This window comes from Oncorhynchus keta, chromosome 12 (assembly GCF_023373465.1).
Source record: "Oncorhynchus keta strain PuntledgeMale-10-30-2019 chromosome 12, Oket_V2, whole genome shotgun sequence".
NCBI classification, from domain to species: domain Eukaryota; kingdom Metazoa; phylum Chordata; class Actinopteri; order Salmoniformes; family Salmonidae; genus Oncorhynchus; species Oncorhynchus keta.
In genome coordinates this window covers 742,224-767,215 of record NC_068432.1, presented here as the reverse complement: position 1 = coordinate 767,215, position 24,992 = coordinate 742,224, and the positions used below count along the sequence as shown (strand labels likewise).

The 24,992-nt window shown below is 42.5% G+C and overlaps 2 protein-coding genes across 10 annotated transcripts in view; both read left to right on the top strand.

Moving 5' to 3' along the window:
* Positions 1–4,856: 4,856 nt before the first annotated feature.
* On the top strand, positions 4,857–8,988 carry LOC118390831 (beta-2 adrenergic receptor). Of its 3 annotated transcripts, XM_035781514.2 has the most exons (3): positions 4,857–5,033; positions 6,740–6,785; positions 6,899–8,988. In XM_035781514.2, the coding sequence occupies exon 3, from the start codon at positions 6,902–6,904 to the stop codon at positions 8,129–8,131; it is 1,230 nt and encodes a 409-aa protein (XP_035637407.1). In that variant the 5' UTR covers positions 4,857–5,033; positions 6,740–6,785; positions 6,899–6,901; the 3' UTR covers positions 8,132–8,988. The 3 variants fall into 3 exon arrangements, with proteins under 3 accessions (XP_035637407.1, XP_035637406.1, XP_035637405.1); XM_035781513.2 differs by lacking the exon at positions 6,740–6,785; XM_035781512.2 differs by lacking the exon at positions 6,740–6,785 and having other exon boundaries at positions 4,857–5,053.
* A 13,482-nt stretch (positions 8,989–22,470) lies between these two features.
* LOC118370391 (actin-binding LIM protein 3-like) overlaps positions 22,471–24,992 on the top strand; it is a 141,089-nt gene continuing 138,567 nt past the window's right edge. For 3 of the 7 annotated variants that reach the window (XM_052457570.1, XM_052457573.1, XM_052457571.1), the window contains exon 1: positions 22,472–23,137. In XM_052457570.1, coding sequence (XP_052313530.1) covers positions 23,125–23,137 — 13 coding nt within the window. In that variant the 5' untranslated portion in view covers positions 22,472–23,124. Of the gene's footprint in view, positions 23,138–24,992 lie in introns of all 7 variants that reach the window. The other 4 variants (XM_052457575.1, XM_052457574.1, XM_052457576.1 and 1 more) reach the window with 3 other exon arrangements.

Sequence of the window (24,992 nt, the reverse complement as noted above, 5' to 3'; positions counted from 1 at the left end):
AAACAAGTCTCTCACCGTTGCCGCTTGCCGCTCTCTGCCCCCAGCTGTGCCCTCGACACCATATGTGATTTGATTGCCCCCCATCTATCTTCTGAGCTCGTGCTGCTAGGTGACCTAAACTGGGACATGCTTAACACCCCGGCCATCCTACAATCTAAGCTTGATACCCTCAATCTCACACAATTTATCAATGAACCTATCAGATATAACCCCAAATCCGTAAACACTGGCACCCTCATAGATATCATCCTAACTAACTCACCCTCCAAATACACCTCTGGTGTTTTCAACCAAGATCTCAGTGATCATTGCTGCATCCGTAATGGGTCTGCGAGCAAACGACCACCCCTCATCACTGTCAAACGCTCCCTAAAACACTTCTGCAAGCAGGCCTTTCAAATCGACCTGGCCGGGGTATCCTGGAATGACATTGACCTCATCCCGACAGTAGAGGATGCCTGGTTATTCATTAAAAGTGCCTTCCTCAACATCTTAAATAGGCATGCCCCATTCAAAAAATGTAGAACCAGGAATAGATATAGCCCTTGGTTCACTCCAGACCTGTCTGCCCTTGACCAGCACAAAAACATCCTGTGGCGTTCTGCATTAGCATCGAATAGCCCCCGTGATATGCAACTTTAGGTTTGGCAAGTTAGGTACCAATATACACAGGCAGTTAGGAAAGCTAAGGCTAGCTTTTTTAAACAGAAATTTGCATCCTGCAGTACAAACTCAAAACATTTCTGGGACACTGTAAAGTCCATGGAGAATAAGAGCACCTCCTCCCAACTACCCACTGCTCTGGGGCTAGGAAACACTGTTACAACCGACAAATCCACTATAATTGAGAATTTCAATAAGCATTATTCTACGGCTGGCCATGCTTTCCACCTAGCTACCCCTACCCCGGTTAGCTGCACGGCACCCTCCACAGCAACCCGCCCGAGCCCCCACCATTTCTCCTTCACCCATATCCAGATAGCTGATGTTCTGAAAGAGCTGCAAAATCTGGACCCCTACAAATCAGCCGGGCTAGACAATCTGGACCCTCTCTTCCTAAAATTATCTGCTGAAATTGTTGCAACCCCTATTACTAGCCTGTTCAACCTCTATTTCATATCGTCTGAGATTCCCAAAGATTGGAAAGCTGCCGCGGTCATCCCCCTCTTCAAAGGGGGAGTTCACTCTAGACCCAAATTGTTACAGACCTATATCTATCCTACCCTGCATCTCTAAGGTCTTCGAAAGCCAAGTTAACAAACAGATTACTGACCATTTTGAAGCACATCGTACCTTCTCCTCTATGCAATCTGGTTTCCGAGCTGGTCATGGGTGCACAGCCACGCTCAAGGTCCTTAACAATATCATAACCGCCATCGATAAGAGACATTACTGTGCAGCTGTATTCATCGACCTGGCCAAGGCTTTTGACTCTGTCAATCACCACATTCTTATTGGCAGACTCAACAGCCTTGGTTTCTCAAATGATTGCCTCGCCTGGTTCACCAACTACTTCTCTGATAGAGTTCAGTGTGTCAAATCGGAGGGCCTGTAGTCCGGACCTCTGGCAGTCTCTATGGGGGTGCCACAGGGTTCAATTCTCGGGCAGACTCTCTTCTCTGTATACATCAATGATGTCGCTCTTGCTGCTGGTGATTCTCTGATCCACCTCTACGCAGACGACACCATTCTGTATACTTCTGGCCCTTCTTTGGACATTGTGTTAACAAACCTCCAGACGAGCTTCAATTCCATACAACTCTCCTTCCGTGGCCTCTATCTAACTGCTCTTAAACTAAAATAAAACTAAATGCATGCTATTCAACCCTTACCTGCCCGCCCATCCAGCATCACTACTCTGGACGGCTCTGACTTAGAATATGTGGATAACTACAAATACCTAGGTGTCTTGCTAGACGGTAAACTCTCCTTCCAGACTCACGTTAAACATCTCTAATCAAAAATTACATCTAGAATCGGCTTCCTATTTCGCAACAAAGCTTCCTTCACTCATGCTGCCAAACATACCCTCGTAAAACTGACCATCCTACCGATCCTTGACTTCGGCGATGTCATCTATAAAATAGCCTCCAACACTCTACTCAGCAAACTGGATGTAGTCTATCACAGTGCAATCCGTTTTGCCACCAAAGCCCCATACACTACTCACCACTGCGACCTGTACGCTCTCGTTGGCTGGCCCTCGCTTCATACTCGTCACCAAACCCACTGGCTACAGGTTATCTACAAGTCTCTGCTGGGTAAAGCCCCGCCCTATCTCAGCTCGCTGGTCACCATAGCAGCACCCACTCGTAGCACGCCTTCCAGCAGGTATATCTCACTGGTCACCCCCAAAGCCAATTCCTCCTTTGGTTGCCTTTCCTTCCAGTTCTCTGCTGCCACTGACTGGAACGAACTGCAAAAATCACTGAAGCTGGTGATTCCCATCTCCCTCACTAGCTTTAAGAACCAGCTGTCAGAGCAGCTCATAGATCACTGCACCTGTTCATAGCCCATCTGTATACATCCCATCTATCTACCTCATCCTCATACTGTATTCATGTATTTTGCTCCTTTTGCACCACAGTATCTCTACTTGCACATCCATCTTTTGCACATCTACCATTCCAGTGTTTAATTGCCATATTGTAATTACTTCGCCACCATGGCCTATTTATTGCCAATTTGCACTAACTGTATATAGACTTTGTTTTTTTTCTACTGTATTATTGACTGTATGTTTTGTTCATTCCATATGTAACTCTGTGTTGTTGTATGTGTCGCACTGCTATGCTTTATCTTGGCCAGGTCGCAGTTGCAAATGAGAACTTGTTCTCAGCTAGCTTACCTGGTTAAATAAAGGTGAAATAAAAAAATAAAAATATATTTTTGGGCTAAGGTGTATGTTAACTTCTGACTTCAATTGTACATAAGCATGCAGACCCTTTACTCAGTACTTTGTTGAAACACCTTTGGCGGCGATTACAGCCTCCAGTATTCTTGGGTATGAAGCTACAAGCTTGGCACACCTATATTTGGGGAGTTTCTCCTCTCAAACTCCGTCAGGTTGGATGGGGAAAGTAGCAGCACATTTTTTCAGGTCTCTCCAAAGATGTTCGATCAGGTTCAAGTCCAGGCTCTGGTTGGGCCACTCATGGACATTCAGAGACTTGTCCCGAAGTCACTCCTGCAATGTCTTGGCTTTGTGCTTTGTGTTATTGTCCTGTTGGAAGGTGAATCTTCGGCCCAGCCTGAGGTCCTGAGCGCTCTATAGCAGTTTTTCATCAAGGATCTCTGTATTTTGTTCTGTTCATCTTTTAATCCTGACCAGTTTCCCAGTCCCTGCCGTTGAAAAACATCCCCACCGCATGATGCTGCCACCACCATGCTTCACCGTAGGGATGGTACCAAGTTTCCTGCAGATGTTGTGCTTGGCATTCAGGCCAAATAGTTTAATCTTGGTTTCACCAGACCAGAGAATCTTGTCTGACAGTCCTTTAGGAGCCTTTTGGCAAAATTCAAGCAAACTGTCATGTGCCATTTACTGAAGAGTCTGGCCACTCTACCATAAATGCCTGATTGGTGGAGTGCTGCAGAGATGGTTGTCCTTCTGGAAGGTTCTCCCATCTCCACAGAGGAACTCTGGAGCTCTGTGAGAGTGACCATCGGCTTCTTCATCACCTCCCTGACCAAGGCCCTTCTCACCAGATTGCTCAGTTTGGCTGGGCGTCCAGCTCTAGGAAGAGTCTTAGTGGTTTCAAACTTTTTCCATTTAAGAATGATAGCCACTGTGTTCTTGTGGATCTTCAACGCTGAAGACATTTTTTGTTACCCTTCCCCAGATCTGTGCCTCAACACAATTCTGTCTCTGAGCTTTACGGTAAATTCCTTCTACCTCATGACTTGTTTTTTTCTCTGACATGCACTGTCAACTGTGGGACCTTAGATAGATAGGTGTGTGCCTTTCCAAAACATCTCCGTTCAATTTGATTTACCGCAGGTGGATGCCAATCAAGTTGTAGAAACAACTCAAGGATGATCAATAGAAACAGGATTCACCTAAACTCAATTTGAAGTCTCATAGGAAAGAGTCTGAATACTTATGTAAATAAGGTATTTAATTTTTTTTTTAAATGTGCAAAATGTATTCAAACATGTTTTCGCTATGTCATTATGGGGTAATGTGTGTAGATTGATGGGGGGGGGGTATTATTTAATCAATTTTAGAATAAGGCTGTAACATAACAAAATGTGAAAAAAGTCAAGGGGTCTGAATACTTTCCGAATGTATATAATAACCCAATCTATGCAGTCATGTTAATATTTAAGAGGGTCTAGTGTCTACTGTATGTCAATGGACTATGCCTAATGTCTCTGTTTCAGGTCAGGAAGTGTGAAAGCTATAAGAGGTTCAATTTAATTTACACAGTTATGCTCTGCATGACAACCCTTTTAGAACAGTTTATAACTATAGGTTGTACAAGCACAATACTAATCTTGTCTCCAAGCACAATACTAATTATGTTGCTATGCGAATTACTTTTCCCTTTCAATGTAAAAAAAAGAAAGAAGTATGACATACAGCACTTGCTCCCAGAAACATTATCACTATCATATTGCCTTCAGTAGTTCGATTTTTCTGATAACATAGAACAAATAATACAAATACAAACATATTTGCAATTTCACTTTGTTTAAGTGAGAAAAAAAAACGCTGTACTGTGCTAAAAGGCCCTTATTCACTGCTCCTGTTGTCTACCTGCCTGCTGATTGGCTGCTGCCAGAGTGTGATGTCATTCTTGCCTGCTATAAGGGCTATGACTAGATCAGGAGCTACATTCAACAGTGAGAGAGAGTGGTGTTTTAGAACACAGAGCAAAGTGGGACTGTGAGTGTGTGACACAGCAAAAGAGGAAGGGAGAAGGCAGTCAGCCAAAAACATTTCGAATGAAGTACAAACGCATAATGGGAGCTACAACATAAAAAAAAGGAATACTTTTAGATTTTATGGGAGACCAGGAGAACATTTGGAGGTGGGTAAATGGCTTTAAAGGTGAAATTATTTATTTATTTGTGTTTTCTGATTGAGCAAATGCATTAAGAATGAAGTTAGAATTTTCTTTATGATATTTGAAATACAATTGCCTCTAAGAGATTTTGGATGAAATATTTCAGAATTCATATCCAACTTAACTTATGCATCCTATCTTGACTTTATATACTTTACATATACAGTAGCCTATACACAGTGGCAAGAAAAAGTATGTGAACCCTTGGAACCCTGGAAACACCAGGATTTCTGCATAAATTGGTCATAACATTTGATCTGATCTTCATCAGACTAACACAGTTTGTTTAGACTAATAACACACAAACAATTATATGTTTTCATATCTTTACTGAACATACTGTGTAAACATTCACAGTGCAGGGTGGGAAAAGTATGTGAACCCTTGGATTTAATAACTGGTTTGAGGCTCCTTTGGCAGCAATAACCTCAACCAAACATGTTCTATAGTTGCGGATCAGACCTGCACAATGGTCAGGAGAAATTATGGATCATTCCTCTTTACAAAACTGTTTCAGTTCAGCAATATTCTTGGGATGTCTTGTGTGATCTGCTCTCTTGAGGTCATGCCACAGCATCTCGGGTTGAGGTCAGAACTCTGACTTGACCATTCCAGTTGGGTGTATTTTCTTCTCCTTGAAGCCATTCTGTTGTTGATTTACTTCTGTGTTTTGGGTCGTTGTCCCGTTGCATCACCCAACTTCTATTGAGCTTCAATTGGCGGACAGATAGCCTAACATTCTCCTGCAAAATGTCTTGATAAAATTGGGACTTCATTTTTCCGTCAATGATAGCAACCTATCCAGGCCCTGAGGCAGCAAAGCAGCCCCAAACCATGATCCTCCCTCCACCATACTTTACAGTTGGGATTTTGATGTTGGTGTGCTGTGCCTTTTTTCTCCACACATAGTGTTGTGTGTTCCTTCCGAACAACTCAACTGTAGTTTCATCTGTCCACATAATATTTTGCCAGTAGCACTGTGGAACATCCAGGTGTACTTTTGCAAACTTCAGACGTGCAGCAATGTTTTTTTTGGACAGCAGTGGCTTCTTCCGTGGTGTCCTCCCATGAACACCATTCTTGTTAGTATCATAGAATCGTCAACAGAGATGTTAGCATGTTCCAGATATTTCTGTTAGTCTTTAACTGACACTCTGGGATTCTTCTTAACATCATTGAGCATTCTGCACTGTGCTCTTGCAGTCATCTTTGCAGGACGGCCACTCCTAGGGAGAGTAGCAACAGTGCTGAACTTTCTCCATTTATAGACAATTTATCTAACGAACATCAAGGCTTTTAGAGATCCAGCTTTATGCAAGTCAACAATTCTTAATCTTAGGTCTTCTGAGATCTCTTTTGTTTCGAGGCATGGTTCACATCAGGCAATGCTTCTTGTGAATAGCAAACTCAAATTTTATGAGTGTTTTTTATAGAGCAAGGCAGCTCGAACCAACATCTCCAATCTCGCCTCATTGATTGGACTCCAGGTTAGCTGACTGACTCCTGACTCCAATTAGCTATTGGAGAAGCCATTAGCCTAGGGGTTCACATAATTTCCCCAACCTACAATGTGAATGTTTAAATAATGTATTCAATATAGACAAGAATAATACAATAATTTGTGTGTTATTAGTTTAATCACACTATGTTTGTCTATTGTTGTGACTTAGATGAAGATCAGATCAAATCGGATGACCAATTTATGCAGAAATCCAGGTAATTGCAAAGGGTTCACATACTTTTTTTTGCCTATTTATTCTTTGTTTTATGGGTCCTTTTGACAACACGTTTCTTATCTCCTGTGGTTTGTTGATTCAACTGGGCCATAGATCATGGAGAGTGTGAGCACGCCTGCCGTGTTCAACCTATCAGATCTATCAGTGGAGATGAACTCGTCGTCTCGCCAGTGGTCTTACTCGGAGTACAGCGAGGCTGTAGCGGTGCTACTAGGCATCCTCATGGCCCTCCTAGTGATGGGCATCGTCTTTGGCAACGTGCTGGTCATCACCGCCATCGTGCGCTTCCAGCGGCTGCAGACGGTCACCAACATGTTCATCACCTCTCTGGCCTGTGCTGACCTGGTCATGGGCCTGCTGGTGGTGCCCTTCGGCGCCTGCTACATCCTCCTCAACACCTGGCACTTTGGCAGCTTTCTCTGCGAGTTCTGGACAGCGGCGGATGTCTTGTGTGTGACGGCCAGCATTGAGACGCTGTGTGTGATCGCACTGGACCGCTACCTGGCCATCACGTCGCCGCTGCGTTACCCATCCCTACTGACCAAGCGCAAGGCGTGCGTGGTGGTGGTGACGGTGTGGGGGGTGGCCGCCCTCATCTCCTTCCTGCCCATCCACATGAAGTGGTGGGTGTCTGATGAGCCCGAGGCGCTCAGCTGCCTGGAAGATGCTCACTGCTGTGACTTCAACACCAACGCTGCCTACGCCGTAGCCTCCTCCGTCGTCTCTTTCTACATACCCCTGGCGGTCATGGCCTTTGTCTACGGACGCGTCTTCCAGGAGGCCAGGAAGCAGCTGGAGAAGATCCGTGGCAGCGAGGGGCGCTTCCACGCCCAGATGATTGACAACAACCAGGGGCAGGATGGTGGGGACGGGAGCGGCGGAGGAGGGGGGAACGGAAAGAGACCTAAGTTCTGTCTGAAGGAACACAAAGCCCTAAAGACGCTGGGAATCATCATGGGCACCTTTACCCTCTGCTGGCTGCCCTTCTTTGTGCTCAATGTGGTGGTGACCATCTGGAAGGTGGACAACATTAAAATGCCTTTCAGGATATTGAACTGGATAGGATACGCCAACTCAGCGTTCAACCCCCTCATATACTGCAGGAGTCCTGAGTTCAGGTATGCCTTCCAGGAGATTCTGTGCCGGAGAGGGGCTGCTTTCCCCACCAATGGATACATATATAGGGGTCACAGCTTGCGCCTAAGCCCCAAGGACAAGCCAGGCAGTCTTTCACATAACGTTGGGACCGTGGAGCTGGGCTCTCTGTCTAGTGTCACCAACATAAACGGGTATTGCAATAATCCTCCTCTTGCCTCTATTGTCTGAAGCACAGGGTGTTACAATGAGACTTGTCTTTCTCGTTTTGTCAGACCCCTTATGCAGACACGGGATAGGAAATGACATGTGAATCTATTTCCATATTTAAATGCATTACTATAAGAATATTATTCTAGTAATGTGTAGGTTATTAAATGTTTAATACTTTTCCTCTTAATATTGAACAAAGTCTGCAAAATACATAGGAAGTCTACGGTTTGCGGATGTGATCATGTGTGTGTGTGTGTGTGGTTTGTGGACATGAGTATGTGCACATGTTATGTTCTCTAGTGCTTACTCCTGTGTGCAAATGAACACCACGGTTCAGGTACTAGGTTCAAGTTAAGTTCAGTTGCACAAACATTTGTTATATTGTTCTAAGTTAAAAACAAATTACCTCATCAGCATCATTTTCGTTCAGCTCCTTATCTTAGAGCTCCGAGAACAAATAATTATAGTCTGTTTGTATGTTGTATGAAAAATGAATAATGTTGTTAGTTGAACTGACTGTTCTTTACTGGCAGCGGGCTGAATGAGATGGAAATGCCAGGGTAGGAGAGGTAGGAGAGAATTAACAGGCAGAACAAGAGATCAAATCAGGGTTAACAGTGATATCTGTGACCCCCACTACTGGCTGTAGCCAGCTCTCTGTATGTAACACATTCCATATTGATCTGGGTCTCTCCCAGAGCCAGCTCAGGGACTTCTGTCTGTGTGATTCTGTACACTCCCTCTGCCATGGTCCAGAAATCCAACTCTCTGATGAGGGACAGCAGGTGCACATAATCACACGCAGGCGCTATTACCAGCTACACCACACACGTTGCCCCATTCCTCCAACCACTCTTCAATACCTCAACCTTCACCCCCCCCCCCCACCCCCAATATCACCATTTCGTAACTGAGGTTACAGACGCCTGTCCTGCCGCCTCTCAGACAGTGAATAAGGACACACAGACAGAAGCCTTTAGTGTGGACCTTACTTTTGTGACTCAGTAACCCCTGCAAGTACAGTGGTCAGAGCAGCAATACCTTAATGCTGGGTAGCGTGGCCACCATTGTACGTCATTCTGATACCAATATCCAGCCAGTATACTTAGTCTGTAAAGCTATGTTGAGGGACTGCTTTCAAACTCTACCGTGTTGGTTTTCTTTGTTAATGACTAGCGTGGATACTGAGAACTGTTGCTGATGTTAATTGTGCTGTTAATTGTGCTGTTAATTGTGCTGCTCTCCGTTAATGTTGCTCTTGTGTTGTTTCAGTGTTTACAGAGATTCCTGGACAAACTGTCTGATTGGGGATACAATTAAAGTGTACCATACATTTACACAGTGTACTGACTAGCTAAAAAATATAAGGAAATAAACCCCTACACTATAGCTTCGGCATAACCTGCACACATTCTTGTCTGAGGAAGATAAACTGTAAGAGCAATTTAGAGCAATTTACAGAAGCAATTCTACGTGCCTTGCTCAAGAGCACATCAGATTTTTCACCATAGTCACCTCAGGGATTTGAACCAGAAACCTTCCAGCTACTGGACCAATGCTCTTAAAAGCTAGGCTATCTGCCGCCACAGTAATGATGAATGATGTAGGAGTCTGGGTGGATTTTGTCCAGGTGCTAATGAATAGAAACCTTGGTATCACATTCAGGCTGTAATGAACTAGGTTAACGGTGTAGCACACAGTGTACTTGCACTACAATGTATTCGTAGACTGTATCTCAGCATCTTGTCAGCCAAGTGAAAAAAGTTCATCTAAAATGTTCACTTGCTGTAAATGTTCATAATTATTTAAAACATTTCCTAGTATATAGGCCTATACTAAATCCTATTACTTTACAATTGCTTGCATAGCTATGTGTGTGTATGTGTCTCTCTGTATGTACCTGAGCTAACTGTATGAGTATGACTGTGTTTAGACCATTTTTGAAGCTTTGAATTCATAGGAAACGATGACGTACCGTGTGTGTTAACTCACTAACCCACCCCCTTTTTTTATGGACACGAGAACACTTTGATGTATGTACTGTACATGTGAATAATGTATCTTCCTTACATCGCAAAATGTTACCATGAATGTATTGTCAACTTCAGTCACACACAAAAGTAGGAGAGACATGGGCTTAGATATTTACATATACAATTATTTCATTCCACTGAAAACTTTTGTCATTTGCCAAATGAAATTACATTCTCAGTGAGTTATCAAAGGCAGAATATTTAACAGTGGGATTTTTTGGTAAATATAATATTTGCTGGAAATATTAACATTTCATTTTGTGATCTGTGTCTTTTCATGTCTGACATGTGACATGTCTGATATTAAACCCATTTTTGTTACATTCAGACCCGGTTCTGTGTAAAGGGTGAGAACCTGTCCACCTCTGGTAGTGCTCTTAACTACTCAGCAGAAAGAAGGATCACTCACCACTATTTTGTATGACAGTCTATTGCTAAGGCCAATGTCCTACATTATGGGACTGGACATTGTGCCTGGATTCCATGGACAACACAACGTTGCACATGCCCACAGCTGTTTGCACATGTCCACAGCTGCCCACCGACTTCCCTCTGCAGGGGTTTAAAAAAATCTGTTCTGGGAAGGAGACTACAGAGATATCATGCAAACAGCTGCGTCCATGTTAAACAGCAACACTGCACTGAAGAGCAGCTCCTCTTTTTCACAGATCATGACCTTCTCCACTGTAGGGTGGAATGGTGCCCCTGAGCACTGATCAAAGGAACTGAGTTTACATTTCTCAATCTCTGCTGGCCTGAAATGAGTCACAATCTAATGCCCCTGAGCGGTTCCCGCATTGCAGGTTCCACACTGTAGCTGTGCCATGTTGGTAAAATGGTTAAAAAAAAAAGAAAAGAAAAGGAAAGTGTACAGTACAGTTTCAATTGCAGGTACAGTATATTTCAGTCGTGTCAGATGATTCTGCAAGTGTAACGTATTTCCAGCATTCTGTATTTGCTATTACCATTGTAAAAGCCATGGCTTCTTTCTGCATTGTTCCACTTTATCCATCCGTGGGTCTGCTGCTGCAAGCCAGTGTTGTGGTTACTGTATATCTTCTCATAAACAGAGGTGATTTATATGGTAACTGGAGAGACCTCTACTGCTGACCAAGAACAGAATCCGGAGGTGACATTTTGTGGTGACGGCAGCATTTTCCATGCTGCTTGACGGTCACATGGTATTTGGGAAGTAGTCCAGCACCAGTCAGTCACTATTACTCCAGGTAATTATTCACAATTATTCTTATTTAAGGCTAGAATCCTTTTGTAAAACAATAACAAATTGGTCACCCTGGCTGTGTTTTGGTTGAAAGCTGAGGCATGGAGAAATGTAATCACTCTCAAAATTATAGACAGAGCAATGGATGTAAGGAGTGATCATCCATGATATCAATATTATAGTGATAACATTGTTTTGAGGCTATACAGTGTTTGTTTATGTTATATCGTTTACAAACATTGGAGTAAAACAAGCTTGTATTTTGGGTTATAGTAGGGTACGACAGTTGAACTAAGCTCAATAGGCACTTGTAAGTTATATTATTCAAGAATCAATGGGTTTATTTCATTAATATATAGGTCCAAAATGGGTGGAGACACTAAGGATTCTAGCTTAAAGGGATACTTCTGGATTTTGGCAATGAGGCCATTTATCTATTTCCCCAGAGTCAGACGAACTCATTGACATAATTTTTATGTCTCCTCGTCCAGTAAGTTGGAGGTAGTTTTGCGAGCCAATGCTAATTAGCGTTAGTGCAATCGCTGGCGATACTGTACTGGCTTCTAGTTATTGCGCTAACGTTAGCTAGCAATTGCGCTCGGGCTAGTTAGCAACTTCCTTCAAACTGCACGCATAGACATAAAAATGATCCACTAGTTCATCTGACTCTGGGGAAGTAGATAAAGGTTAACCTAACGTGACATGGTATTTTTATTTAATAAATGGTTTATTATTCTTAAAATGGTAAAATATACTTTTTGAAGTTGTATGAGTCTGTTAGTATCTATTTTCAACAAATATATCTAGACATTCTCTAAAATACGCACACATACACACACTGAAACACACAGACAAGTTAGTTGTGTGAATTTCTTATTAGATCATTTCAGTGGGGCATCAGCCGGTAACCCAAAGACACTGAGGAAAGATTTCCTGGGTGTTCTCTGGTCTGCTCTGTAGTAAACAGACCCTATCCAGCAAATATGCCCCACCTGTTGACAGATTGTCTCACTTTAATTCCCCAGAACAAAGCAACAAGCCCAGTGCTTAAACAGAGCCCTATGTGGCTGGACACTAGCAGGCAGGAATGTTGGCCAGGGTCATAGACCGGTAGCCACAATAGAGACCAGTGACACAGACCGATCTGACAGTGTCTGAGATATGGCCAAAGTCCAATGTTTTGCATTTCTCTGCTTTGACACTCTGCTCTGAGAGCTATGAGTTAATCATTTAGAGGTTTTTCAGGCCCTCTGATTCACATTGTTTGAAGAGAATGATGTTCACCATCTGTTTACATCACTGTCGGCCAGCTGTAGTGTACGCGCTGCACAGCATGTAGCCATAGACTCAATATGCTTTTTGAAATGTGCCACCATTTTGTCCTCCTGTGCTGCGCGTCATCCTGTCCAGCTACTTATATCCAGGTTACAGGTCATGCTGAGAAAAGGTCAGATAGTTGTACTATGTACAATAGTGTAGTGTATATAGTACCAAATGTTAGTTAACAGATTATAAAATAGTGCTTTGCTAGACAGTGTTTAGGGTTTTGAAGCAAAATGTCTGACACCAAGCCACTACAAATAAACTATTTAAGAGTAACGAGACATTTCAACTTTTTTTTAAATAAAAAACATTTAAACCAAAAGACCGACAACACATTTAAACCCGGCTGAACTCACACATGCTTACAATTAATATCTGCCTTGCTGTGCTTGGCAACTGGTAGAAGGGTGAGAGAAAATGATGGCTTCATGGCATATTCATCATCAGAATTCTGGAATAGGAAGGGCTTAGTCGTAATACACTGCTAATCGAGGAGTCTATTACGTCTACACAGTTTGGCCATCAAAATGTGCCTAAATTCCAATGATATGAGATCCTCCCTTCCAGGGTCAGAACATTTGCAGTTTTCAAGTTAATTTCCTGCAATTCTACATATTTTGCCATTGGGTAGAGAGAAAATGTTATAGTTTTAAAGCTAATTTCCTCAAATTAGTCACATTTTGCCATTTATGGAATGTTCATATGATATCTGAGTGAGATTGACTAACAAAATCAATGCGGCCCCTGGAGGTCAGGGCTCATGGGTCAGTAATTCGGCCATGATTACTACAAGGTTTAAATAGCTGGCTAGACTAACCTAGCAATCTGAAAAATATGTTAGCTGACATGGGCTAATTGATTGACTGTCATTGAGTGACATAACAAGAGGAAAGCTGCTGATGCACTGCCAAATTTCGAAATTGCACCTTCCTTGTTTTGGTCTGGAGCTCCCTAGCGGTCGGGGCCCTAGGCGCAGAGCATGGTCTACGTCTAAGCACTGCTCCCTCCCTTCTTTATCCTCTATTGAAGATATTTTTTACAGTATGTTCATTTAATCTGGGAGTCCACCTCATAGAGCAGAGCATAGAGCTGAGGTGTTCAGGGGAGAGAGGTGGGTGGTGTTTATACCTGGTGTCTCCTGTATCACATTACCTTGGTTGGGCTCAGGGAAGGTTTAGACTGACGTGTGTAAATACACAGTCTCCCGAGGAGAACGGGTCCACTCCAGATGGGCTAAGTGGATATTATGCAGACAGAATCAGACTGAGGCTTTGCCACTGATCGCCCATTTACACAGTGTAAATAATGAATGAGAGGTGTTGGATCACCTGTTGAATCCCAATGAGGCTCTTATTTAGTGATGAGGTTGTCAATAAAGCAAGAGATGCCATCATTTTTGAGAGCTAATAAAGTTTCCATTTATAGTCTTATGGGCCATTCCAGTAGTTCAGCCTAAATCAAAGGTGATTGTTGAGTCCCGCATTCACATGAAAAACCTTTTGCACATGGAAAAGTTCCAAGTTTTCACTGAGTGTACAAAACATTAGGAACACCTATGACCTACAGCACGGTCAAACAAGTTCATGTTTGCCGACATTTTCGGGCCCACTTAACAACTATTGATTTAGAACCACAGAGAGTTACCACAAGTCGCAAAGAAAACAGGACCTGTTGCCATTATTCCAGCACCATTTCGACTTCAACATTTCGACATCATCAAATCACCTCTGCTTAGTCTAATACAAGTGACAACTAAAAGATACCCAAAACAATTTAGTCCTATCTACCTAAGCTAAATATGATGTGCCTGTCCATGGTTATGATTTCTATTGTGCATGTGTGTGCGTGCGTGTGTGTGCGTGTGTGCATTTGTGCGTGCGTTCATACAAGTAGAAAAACATTTTGTCTCACTCTACTTATTGAGAAACGCCAATTTCATCCTCCTCTCTTTCATGTTGTCGAAATGGTCTATGACTCCGTTATACAGTACACACTTACATTTCTTTGTAGTCCTAGACTACCTAGCTAAAATGCTTGCTCACTAGCCTAACTTATATTCATGGGCAACGTTAGCTAGTTCACATTAGCCTTCTACATCTAGCTACCAGGACCATTCACAGATGAGATCGCTCAGTTTAGCTTAACGCTGATTGGCAAATTTGTTATACTTTTTTGTTTTTGTCAAAATAGGCCAGATGCTAGCTGGCTTCCCTTGCCTTTCTATGCTACGTGCAGCAACAATGTCATATTCGTTTGGACCAGACAGCATCAGATAGATGGCCCACACATAGACAGAGGAGCGCTGTTTTTCTCGCTCGGATGCTTCCACCTGTGAGATACATTCAGCCTCTTTGAAGGAAGAGGCTGAATGGAAAAAAAGATACATTATTTGATTTAATTATATTTTTTATTGGTCAATATTTTTCAAAAAACTGGCTTCCCTTATGATCCATGAATACACGCCACTGCAGGAGAATCCATGTGAAAGCAATGATCCCTTATTTATGTCACCTGTTAAATCCACTTCAATCAGTGTATATGAAGAGGAGGAGACAGGTTAAAAATATATATTTTTAGAGACAATATTTTTAGAGACAACTGAGACATAGTGTATGTGTGCTATTCAGAGGGTGAATGGGCAATACATAATATTTAAGTGCCTTTGAACGGGCTATGGTAGTAGGTGCCAGGCGCACCGGTTTGATTGTTTCAAGACCTGCAACGCTGCTGGGTTTTTCACACTCAACAATTTCCCATTGGTATCAAGAATGGTCTACCACCCAAAGGACATCCAGCCAACTTGACACAACTGTGGGAAGCATTGGAGCAGTCTCTGCTGGTCCTTGCTTTTGGCATTGCTTGTTCTTGGCATGTGTGCTCACTTATGTTCCCTCTTCTGGATCTTCCTGGTCTAATGTATGGGAGTGATGAGGAATGTAAAGGAATATGACTTTTTCTACGTATTTTACAGTGTTCTTTGTCTTCAAATAAGGGTTCATCCGTCGTCTTAGGCAATTCAATTCTATGATTCACTTCTCAGTACAGTATCTGTCTACATACAGTAACACTGGCAGTGTACAGTTCTCCATTCTTTGAAAGTCTCTTTACACTGCTCATTAGCAATGAGTTAGTTATCCTTGCTAAAAGAATTCGTGGAGACCTGAGTCATCCACACATGGGATTCTGCAGAGGCAGAGATGTCTGACATGTGAGGAGAAAGGGCCTTGAGGTGTGTGTGAGTGTGTGTGTCATGGTGCCCACAAAGACTTTGGTCAATGACCAGATACCGATCTGGCAGATGAACAGCATGTGAGACCCTCAAGATGTTGTGGTCCTTATATAACTACATTTTACAATGTTGCAAGAGTTTTTTATTTATTTAGAATTCAGTTGTTCACTTAGCCTTGCCTTGTGATCAAGACAAGCTTCAAGGCAAAAAAGAATCACATTCTGTGATAGGTATCTGGATTTGTTGTGGTGTGATAGAAGCAGGAGCAGCCAAGTTCCCCAGTATGATTCTGGTTGTCAAACAGGAGGATTAAAGGTCATTCTCTGAGGTGGGTGCACCGGCAATGTGTCCTGTTAGCATTAATAAATACAAAGTTAGCTTTTGGTAGCTTTGCTTGTCATCCCCCGCTTGGTCTTGGGTCACAAAGAAGACCAATGAATGGTAACACAGTACTGTAGGAGCAACATGATGCTGCTTCTCCCATCCCATGTACAGTGCCGGCCAAATATATTGGCACCTTTGCACTTTTCTTAAATAATTCTTTATCTCTTCTTAAAATGTAAAATAAATACAAACTTTTGGTCGCCCACACATTGTTATTGGATTTTCAACATTGCAGAAACATGATTTTTTTTGTAGCCATCATTGAGCTTGCTGCACCTTTCTACTGGAAGTTTGTCCCACTTTTCAGCATTAACTGCTCTATCTCTTCCATGTTTGAGGGGTGTCCTCCACCAACTGCTGTTTTCAGCCCTCGCCATAGGTTTTGAGTTGATTCAGATCTGGACTCTTGGCTGGCCAATCTCTTCTTGAACCATTCCATTGTTGAACATTGCACTGGGTTGAACATGGCTCTGGATGGAACATTGTAAAACAATGTAAAGGTTGAACATTGCACTCCAAATCACCTTGATAATCTCCTGATTTCATAATGTCTTTCACACGTTCAAGGCCTCCAGTACCAGAGGCAGAAAAGCAACCCCACAGCATAATCAAATATCCCCATCTTTGATTGTAGTTATTTTCTTTGAATGCGTCATTAAATGACAGAATCTCGCAGTATCCCTTTAAGTAGTAAAACTATGTAAATCTTCACCTGAATGCGAGTTTGGCTTTAACTCCTGAATGAACCATACCCCAAACACATGCTAACCAATGTACACATTACCAATAGCAGCGGAGGTTAGCGTGTCTTGGGGGTATGATCTTTGACCCTCTGTAACTTTCTCACTCATCATTATTCACGATTCATTCAGGATTATCCATAATCATGGTAGCAAAATGACACAATACATTATTTAACATTCATTTCTATTGGGTACAAAATCATCTGAAACACAACCCGCCACCATGGCACACTTTGTACACAACATTCACATCAGCAAACCGCTTGACCACACGATACCATACATGAATATTTACATAGTTTTAGTATTTATCATACCTTGTCGTGCCCGGAGTCTGGTATGGTGGTTTAATCAAATCATATCAAATGTTATTGGTCACATACACATATTTAGGAGATGTTATTGCAGGTGTACCGAAATGCTTGTGTTCCTAGCTCCAACAGTGCAATAAGTAGTATCTAACAAGTCACAACAATACACACAAATCTAAAAGTAAAAGAATGGAATTAAGAAATATATCAATATTAGGACGAGCAATGTTGGAGTGGCATAAGACTAACATACAGTAGAATAGAACATATGAGATGAGTAAAGCAGTATGTAAACATTATTAAAGTGACTAGTGTTCCACTATTAACTAAGCTCCTGTCCATATATGCCTCCTACTGACGGGGGTTTGAACCCTCTGTCTATGACCCTACTATCTGTCTCTCTCTCTTTACATTTCCCGCTATACTTAAAAAAAAACAAAAAAAAAAAAACATGAATTATCTTTGTAAGCTGAAATGTATGATGACTCTCGAGTTGGACATTAAATCAATACGTGTAAATTACGTGTAAATTAAGCATGGACCAAGGTCTCCCCTCCTGTCATAGCGCCCTGTCCCCTCCAACCCCTCCCCTCTTTCCGATACTGTCATCCATCTATCAGCTCTCAGGGAAGCTCACTGGGCTGCCCATGTGGTAACCATTGGTTACTGTGATGCTGTCATCCCCAGTGCCTTACTCAGTGGTATTCCCATCATAATGAAAGACTCCCGCAGTTTCTGTGGAACTAAATCAACACAACCAAAAGAGGGTCCACTATGGAGAAATAAAAGAGCAAGTCTATAATAAAAGAAGAGAGCAGCAACGAAGTTGATTTATGTCTTGCTTACGTTTTTACTCAGTGGCCTATTTGCTACTGCTGTTCAGTAGCTGGACAATACAAGACCTCGCTTTAGTGTATGTCAGCACTGTTCCACACGGCACTTACTGTTCGAGGAACTGCTTATGTCTGACACTTGTTGCTCTGTGTTTATTATTTAGGGAGGAATGGACAGTGCGCGCATTTATGTGTGTGTCTGTCTGTGAAGTATGTTTTGTGGATGATAGGCTTTCATTATGTGATGGCAAGAAAAAAAGGGTTGAGACTTGTCGCCAGATAGGATCAAAACGATGGCTTTTAGAGCAGTGGTGCATTTCACAGTAGAACACAATGTTTTTCTCACCTAATGTGCCTCCAATTAAATGAAGGGAACATTGCTGGAGCAAGACAGCGGTCCTTGTCTCCTCACTCAGTCACACACTGACTCACCTTCTCAAGACCCCACAGCAACACACATTATATGATCTCCTTGGTCATACAGCTGGTTTAAAAAAATAAAAAAAACAGGCCTCACATCCTTTATGTAAAGACAACGATACAGTCACTCGACCCTGAGTGAGTTGGTATGAATGTATGAATGCAACACTGATTCACTGTTAGTCAGGAGACAGAGGTTAACTTTCATTTATTCCCTTTGATTAAAAAAAATACAAAAACACATTTATGTTTTTCAGCCCTTATGGCTTTCACCAGAATGATACAAATATCTGTATTTCGTATTCTAACATGGCCCTGTGTGTTTTTTTGGGCTGAACCTCAACTTGCGTTGGTTGAAGCACTGTACAACTGGAAGCTGTACAGTGCTTCCTGGAACCTGCTGCTCACTGCAGCAATTCAACTCAGATATCAGTCAGAGGGTCAGGTCATCTGATGAAAACAAATAGATCATTGATTACCTGTTAAGATTTGCCCAATAAATTACATTCCTACCGGTTCCACAAACCGTATCTATTGAAATGACTATGTATTATAGTCAATTTTATTTCATTCACCTAGGAGTTATACAGAAAGAGTGATATTGTATATTATTTTGTTGAAAAGATGTAGCAAGTGTGCCTTCGACACCATCTCACATCTCTGTGTGTCTACCAGGCTCGCAGAGATGCATGTCGCCACCTGGGTGTCAGAAGTGGGGAAGAAGAAAAGTAGTTGGGTGTCATCCGCATAGCAATGATAGGAGAGACCGTGTGAGGATATGACGAAGCCGAGTGACTTGGTGTAAAGAGAAAGGAGAATAGGGCCTAGAACCGAGCCCTGCGGTACACCAGTAGTGAGAGCATATGGTGCAGACACAGATCCTCTCCATGCAACCTAGTAGGAGTGACCTGCCAGGTAGGATGCAATCCAGGAGTGTGCAGAGCCTGAGACGCTCAGCCCTGAGAGGGTGGAGAGGAGGATCTGATGGTTCACGGTGTAGAAGGCAGCAGATAGATCTAGGAGGATGAGGACAGAGGAAAGAGCATTAGTATTGGCAGATCGGAAACCTTCTGTGAAACTGGTTAGGGTCAAGAAGATTGTTCTGAGAGAGAAAACGAGGGAGTTAGTCATAGACAGCAGGCGTTTTGGAAAGAAATGAAAGAAGGGATTCTGGTCTGTAGTTTTTGATGTCAGAGGGGTCAAGTGTTGGTTTCTTGAAGAGGGGAGCAACTCTGGCCATCTTGATTTCAGAGGGGACACAGCCAGTGGTCAGGGATGAGTTAATGAGGGAAGTGAGGAATGGGAGAAGGTCTCCAGAGATGGTCTGGAGAAGGGAGGAGTGGACGGGGTCAAGTGGGCGGACGGAAATCATTAGTCGCAGGATTTCATATGGAGAAAGAGGGGATAAAAAGATCAAGGCGTAGGTGAGTTACAATAGATATACAAAGGTATGTGGACAACCCTAAAAATCAGTGGATTCAGCTATTTCAGCTACACCAGTTGCTGACAGGTGTATAAAATTGAGAACACAGTCATGCAATCTCCGTAGACAACGTTGGCAGTGGAATAGCCTTACTGAAGAGCTCAGTGACTTTCAACGTGGCACCGTCATAGGAATCCACCTTTCCAACAAGTCAGATGAAATTGCTGTTATTGTGAAGTGGAAACGTCTTGGAGCAACAACGGCTCAGTCGTGAAGTGGTAGGCCACACAAGCTCACAGAATGGGACCGCCGAGTGCTGAAGCGTGTAGCAGGTAAAAAACGCCTGTCCTTGGTCTCAACATTCACTACCGAGTTCCCAACTGCCTCTGGAAGCAACAACAGCACAAGAACTGCTCGTCGGGAGCTTCGTGGAGTGGGTTTCTATGGCCGAGCAGCTGCACACAAGCCTAAGATCAACATGTGAATTGCAAAGCGTCGGCTGGAGTGGTGTAAAGCTTGCCACCATTAGACTCTGGAGCAGTGCTAACGCGTTCTCTGGAGTGATGAACCATGCTGCACCATCTGGCAGTCTGACGGATTAATCTGGGTTTGGCGGATGCCAGGAGAATGTGTCCACATACTTTTGGCCACTTAATGTATGCGCGAGTGGGACCATTGGACTCAGTAGGCTAAGTGGATGAGGAGCGGATGTCGTCGACTATTTTTTTCAAGGTGGATGACAAAGTCGTCCGCAGAGAGAGAGGAGGAAGGGGTAGGAGGTGGAGGATTAAAGAGTGAGGAGAAGGTGGGGAAGAGTTTCAATGGGTTGGAGGCAGAGGCTTGACGTTTAGAGTGACAGAAAGTGTCTTTAGCAGCAGATACAGAGGAAGAGAAGGTAGAGAGGAGGGAGTGAAAGGATGATAGGTTGAGTTTTCCTTCATTTCTGCTCAGCTGCCCCTGCGAGCCCTGTTCTGTCCGCACGCAGTGAGTCACCCAGCCACAGAGTGGGAGGAGAGGGCTGAGCCGACCAGGAGGAAAGGGGAGAGTGAAAGTAAAAGGATGCGGAAAGGGAGGAGAGTAGGGTCGAAGAAGCAGAGTCAATGTAGTGGGAGAGACAGATGCAAAGATTGCGATGGCACATGATCATGTGGGTAGGAGACTAGAAATTCCACATGTGTTGTGCATGCAGGGTATACTAAATTAGACAGTTCAAACAGCAAAGATTAAGTAGGCTAGTGGGTAGAGTGACAGCACTTAAATTCAATTGCCCAAGCAAGACAATACCAATGGTAACTAATGTAAAGTGCTTTGTAAAGTGCTTTTCACTATACAGAATAATCTCAAAGTGCATAAACTTGCTACTCTTGTAGGAGTCCTTCCAAACTATGGTTGGTGCAGTTTTTATTAGCTCGACCTAAGACTCATCAATACTGCTCACACAGACAGTGTTGGGTCCATATCTTACATCAGACAATGTTTATTCCATACCGTACAGCAGACAGTGATAGGTAGCATCCTAATTATCCACCCTTCTCCTAAAGTGTGCACTTGCACACTGCCAGTCATAGATTTAAAAACATTGCATTGGTGTAAGCAGTGCCTGGAGGGAGTTTTCACCATTGGTAAATCTATGATGGGAAGTGTGCAAGGGCACACTTTGGGCAAAGGATGGAGAATTGTGATGCAGTCTTGTACACTCCAGTCCAGTATTAGAGTTTCATCTTGATCAACACTGACCCCCTCTGGATGTAAAACCGTCATGATTCAGTGTGTCCTCTACATTGAAGGTACTGCGCACTCATCTTCAAGTTGAAAGATGAGAGTGATTTCCCTTTAACATTATTAATAGGGAGATCAACTAATGAGAGTGGATTGATTTGTAATTTGCCTATGACACTCACTTATTTTCTGTTACTGTTGGTGTCGATATGTGGCTTTGCAACAGAACACTGTCCGGAGTTTGTGGGCATTGATGCGCAGGTATCTAAATTACCATTACCATGTCAGTAAATGCCCAACAGAGCACAATGACATCTCATGAATCAGGGGATTCAATCATTTGCAATGACTAGGCTATGATTAGGCTGTGTTGGTTATAATCCTTCCAGTCATAAGCAAAGCCCAAGTCGTGCACATGATTCTTGAAATAATGAACATAATAAAATAATAGTCAGACTAATGTACATTTCCAAAATCGTGTAGTTCAGTAGTCACATGTATGACTAAAATTAAAAAGAGAAGACGTTTTACAACAAACTATCATTATACGTCTGTTTTTAGTCACAAAGATGGCTAGGAGATGAAACCTGTATGGATCCTAAGGCTAAATCTAGGCTACATTACCCTATGTATTAACTGGCTCTGAGAAGAGAAAACGAAAGCATTTACAATTGTTTTAATACGGATTAATTCCGTTGTTTCTATGTCAGGTGCTCACTCACGTGTAGGCCGACTGCCAATGAAACCGAGCCTGCCCCATGTTCCTCTCAGAGTGAGTTGTTGAGTAAAAAACACAGTGTGAACACTGTTCGGCGCTCGAGTGCCATGTCACTGCTGCTCACACCGCCACCGCGCTCAGATCCAGTCGAGCTCTCTCATCGCAAAAGCATCTCCTCTTCACCGAAGCGCGTTGACACCAACGATGTTCAAGTAGGCTACCCTCAAAAGCGCAGCCGCTCTACTGTATTCCCCGGAAGAAAGGATGCGGAAAGGATGACACAAGACAGAGCAGCTCTGTAGTAGCCTTCTGCACAGCAATTTCAATCGGATTTAGTGCAATCCTCAACCAATTAACAGTCTTTACCAGAGCTCTGTTGTAATCGGCTTCTCAACACACCCCGTCGTTCCAATCAGGTTTCACAGACACTCTGGACAGGACAGAGCTGAGCTGAGGAGTTTGGAGCTGCCCTAAGCTGAGACAAATGACACATTTCATTCAGCCTTGCTCTAAAGTGGTTTGTTTCCTCTATGGTTGAATTTGAAAGGACATTCTTAGTTGTATCTTCCACCTTCTACACAGCAGGAAATGGTGCATATGACAACTGTATTTATACAGTAACCTAATAATACTTTTCGAATGCCAGCTCCGCCATGAACAAAAATGGTAAGTAACCTACCACTTATTGTTACACTGTGTAATACTGTTGGTTACACCTTTGTAAACAAGGTGAGAGAGGTTTTGAACCGTTATTCTGGTCAAGGAAACTTAACTTGCTAAACCTCCCTCTATTTAGTTGACTGATTTTGCAGTATTTACTGTGGCAATTAATGCCTTACTACTGTATAGGGCTCAGTTGTGCTATAGCCTACTGAGGGGTAGTAGTGGGGGTATGTAATTTTATTGTATTGGTAATGCTCATTACAAAAACACCTGCACACATTCTAAATGACCCTCACATGCTTGACCCTCACAGTCTACTACAACATAAACCCCCCCCTCTAACACACATGCATAAACATAATTGTTTATTTCAATATTTCACATAATAATACTCAGGTTGTATTGTCTCAAAGTGCTGCTGTGTGCTGGACCACGGGGTGGGTGGGGTGTAACCTGCCCCACTATCTGTGCCTTAGAGATGTCTCAAAGGCCCAGGAATCTCAGATTCAAACTCTGCAAGCATTATAATACGTTTGTTTAGTGTTATTACGATACCAGAATTTTTTACTTTGATACCGAAACGATACTAAACACCAAAACCAATACTCGATACAGAAATGATACCACAGCAACAAAAAAAAGTGTATTGGCTCAAATCCCAGAATAACCACTGGGCATTATTTTATTAAACATTGAACAATGTCACGAACCGGCTCAAAGCATGTAACAAATAAGGCGCCAACGTGGAGATAGTTAAATAAATACATTTTGTTATTCCCTAAAGTAAACTAAATACAATTAACAATGGATGTGTGTAGTCAGTAATCAGTAGTGTAAGTGAGTGGTTACGTGCATAAATGTGATAATGAGGGGTGTTGAAAGGTGCCAACACAAACAACCAAAAACCGCCACAAAAATGCCACAACCAAAATCTGTGTCTGCATGGAGAGAGTCCTCTCAATGAATGGGGAAGAGGTGCATTTATCCTGGTGTGTCCCATTTCACTGACGACCCTCCCGTCTCCGCCCACCAACATCCTGTTAAGGAAAACAAGAGCAAAGAGAAAGAATTCGGCAGACAGAGTGGGAGGGTCGTCACAACAATATGTTGATAACTGGTACAACTAAAATAGCAAATAGAACAGTTAAAAACCATATTAAATAACAGGAGAATATCTTCAATTTCCCATATGCAAAACCATATCTGAGACTCACCGCATACAATAATATTTTACAATTACATCTAAACTGTTTTCAAATGGAATTTGATACATATCAGGGTTCATTTGCTCATCTATCTGCGTAATATTGGTTCAAATGACATTATGATTCATTATTCATTACTGCTAAGTCATTTATAGTATTAAATGAATAGCTTAGTTCCAAATTGACATTATTTTTTCTTTTTTCTTTTTCTTTTTTAATTTCACCTTTATTTAACCAGGTAGGCTAGTTGAGAATAATAATATAATAATAATAATAATAATAATAATAAATTCTCATTTGCAACTGCGACCTGGCCAAGATAAAGCAAAGCAGTTCGACACATACATGGTCCTTGGTCCTTCTGTAGCTCAGTTGGTAGAGCATGGCGCTTGTAATGCCAGGGTAGTGGGTTCGATTCCCGGGACCACCCATACGTAGAATGTATGCACACATGACTGTAAGTTGCTTTGGATAAAAGCGTCTGCTAAATGGCATATATTATTATTTATTATATTACAACAACACAGAGATACACATGGAATAAACAAACATGCAGTCAATAATACAGTAGAAAAATCTATATACAGCATGTGCAAATGAGGTAGGATAAGAGAGGTAAAGGCAATAAATAGGCCATGATGGCAAAGTAATTA